Source organism: Loa loa, assembly GCF_000183805.2.
Source record: "Loa loa unplaced genomic scaffold supercont3.1831, whole genome shotgun sequence".
NCBI lineage: Eukaryota > Metazoa > Nematoda > Chromadorea > Rhabditida > Onchocercidae > Loa > Loa loa.
Window position 1 is genome coordinate 1 of NW_018110010.1, and position 1667 is coordinate 1667.

The window sequence follows — 1667 nt, forward strand, 5'->3', positions numbered from 1 at the left end:
TGTGAATGTCATGAAATGGATTTGATATATTTTGCAAACAAAAATAGGTTGCAGAAGATACGTGTGCCAAGTTTTGGCTGAAACCAATTTTTGAGGCTATTAACTTATCAGATGGCAACCCGCCTGATCGGTTAATAAGATTAAGTGTTAGCAAGCGGTAACATAATCGCTTCATTCACAGTTCAAAAATTTATTAGATCGATTTGAAATTAATGCCATAATTGATATTAGAGCATAATAATGAAGAAAAGGCTTTACTTTAGAAAAGATCGGAATTATTATACAAGTGATTTTAAATATGGCAAAGTTGATAGTATACATTGCTTTTTTCATCTGTTGTCAAGCTCCCAACGCACCTCAAGCAGGACAAAGACGAAATGGAGAAGCAGGAGGTATATATTTCACTTTTTTATCATCCTTATTTGCTCCCCAAAGAAAATGCAAATCTGCTATGTACATATTGCATTCTCCATCATTCTAGCTTTTTCATTTGGGATTTTTCGTAAAACAGTATTTGATGGGATTAAAAAAAAAATAAAAAAAATTTTAAAAAAAAATTAAAAAAAAATTAAACGTTTTACTAAGATTCTTTTTAAAATGATTGCTTTTCTCAATGAAGTTTTTGAAACTTGCCTTCAGAAGGCATCGAAATTATAATATAATAGATATTAAATATGATAAACTTCATAGTATACATTGCTTTTTTCATTTATTGCCAAGCTGCCGACCAAAATCAAGCAGCTGTGCCAAGAGGAGAAGGAGATAGGCAAGCAGGAGTAGGTATGCATCTCACCTTTTTTATCATTCTAATTTGCTCTTCAAAGAAATATACATTGTATGCTGCATCATTCCAGGTATTTTTTTTTGAGATTTCTCGTAAAATAGCGTTGGATGGGAGAAGTAATTTCAATGGTAACTGCATTGGTTCGAATATCATTGATTTTATTTTTATTGTAGAGACAACAACAGTTACTTTATTACTTTACTGCTTTGGCAGAAAGAAATCTGAAAAAGTGGAAAACACAATTTCTTATTGTTATGGGTTGATAAGTTTAGGCGATAATAATAACCATTCCAAATCTCAAAGGTCTCTCCTTTTTCAATATTATCGTGGCATTAATTTCAGCTGCGGAGGTTGTCACAGATTATAAAACAGATGAGTTATGGGAAGATGGCCGATTAATAGCGACAACAAAAGTAGAAAAACGTATGTTCATTTCACACACAACTGACTAATTGGCATTAATCGTCTCGAGAACTTTTATTTTATAATTCTTCAAGTTTCGTTCGCTAGCTTCCTTCCGTAGGGAGGTTATAAATTTGCATATTTATTTCTACACAATGATTGCAGCAATAATGATGATTTGTGGCACAGTGGAATATGGAAGACCATTTGTTTTGGAGGAGAAACCGTTTCTATTTGCGTGGAACTCTCTTGACCTGATAAAGTGAAGTCAGAATTGTAAATGTGCAAGTGATGAAGATCAATCACCACAATTCACTTATTTGAATAGCCAAAGGGATTTGCGATACCGAAATAATATCAAATTAGGAACGTGATTCATCAATTTATTAGGTGTTGTAAATATTTTTGCCGATTTTCCACAATAAAATATTATCAGATTTATCCTCAATATCATAAAAAACTTTTATGATATTAAAATTCG

General features: G+C 31.9%; 1 protein-coding gene across 1 annotated transcript; it reads left to right on the forward strand.

The window, feature by feature from the left end:
* Positions 1 to 298: 298 nt before the first annotated feature.
* LOAG_15344 (hypothetical protein) lies at positions 299 to 1452 on the forward strand (the record flags this gene model as incomplete). The annotated part of the gene is made up of 4 exons (XM_003150834.1): positions 299 to 392; positions 691 to 780; positions 1127 to 1207; positions 1352 to 1452. The coding sequence occupies 4 exons, from the start codon at positions 299 to 301 to the stop codon at positions 1450 to 1452; spliced, it is 366 nt and encodes a 121-aa protein (XP_003150882.1).
* Between the last annotated feature and the right edge of the window lie 215 nt (positions 1453 to 1667).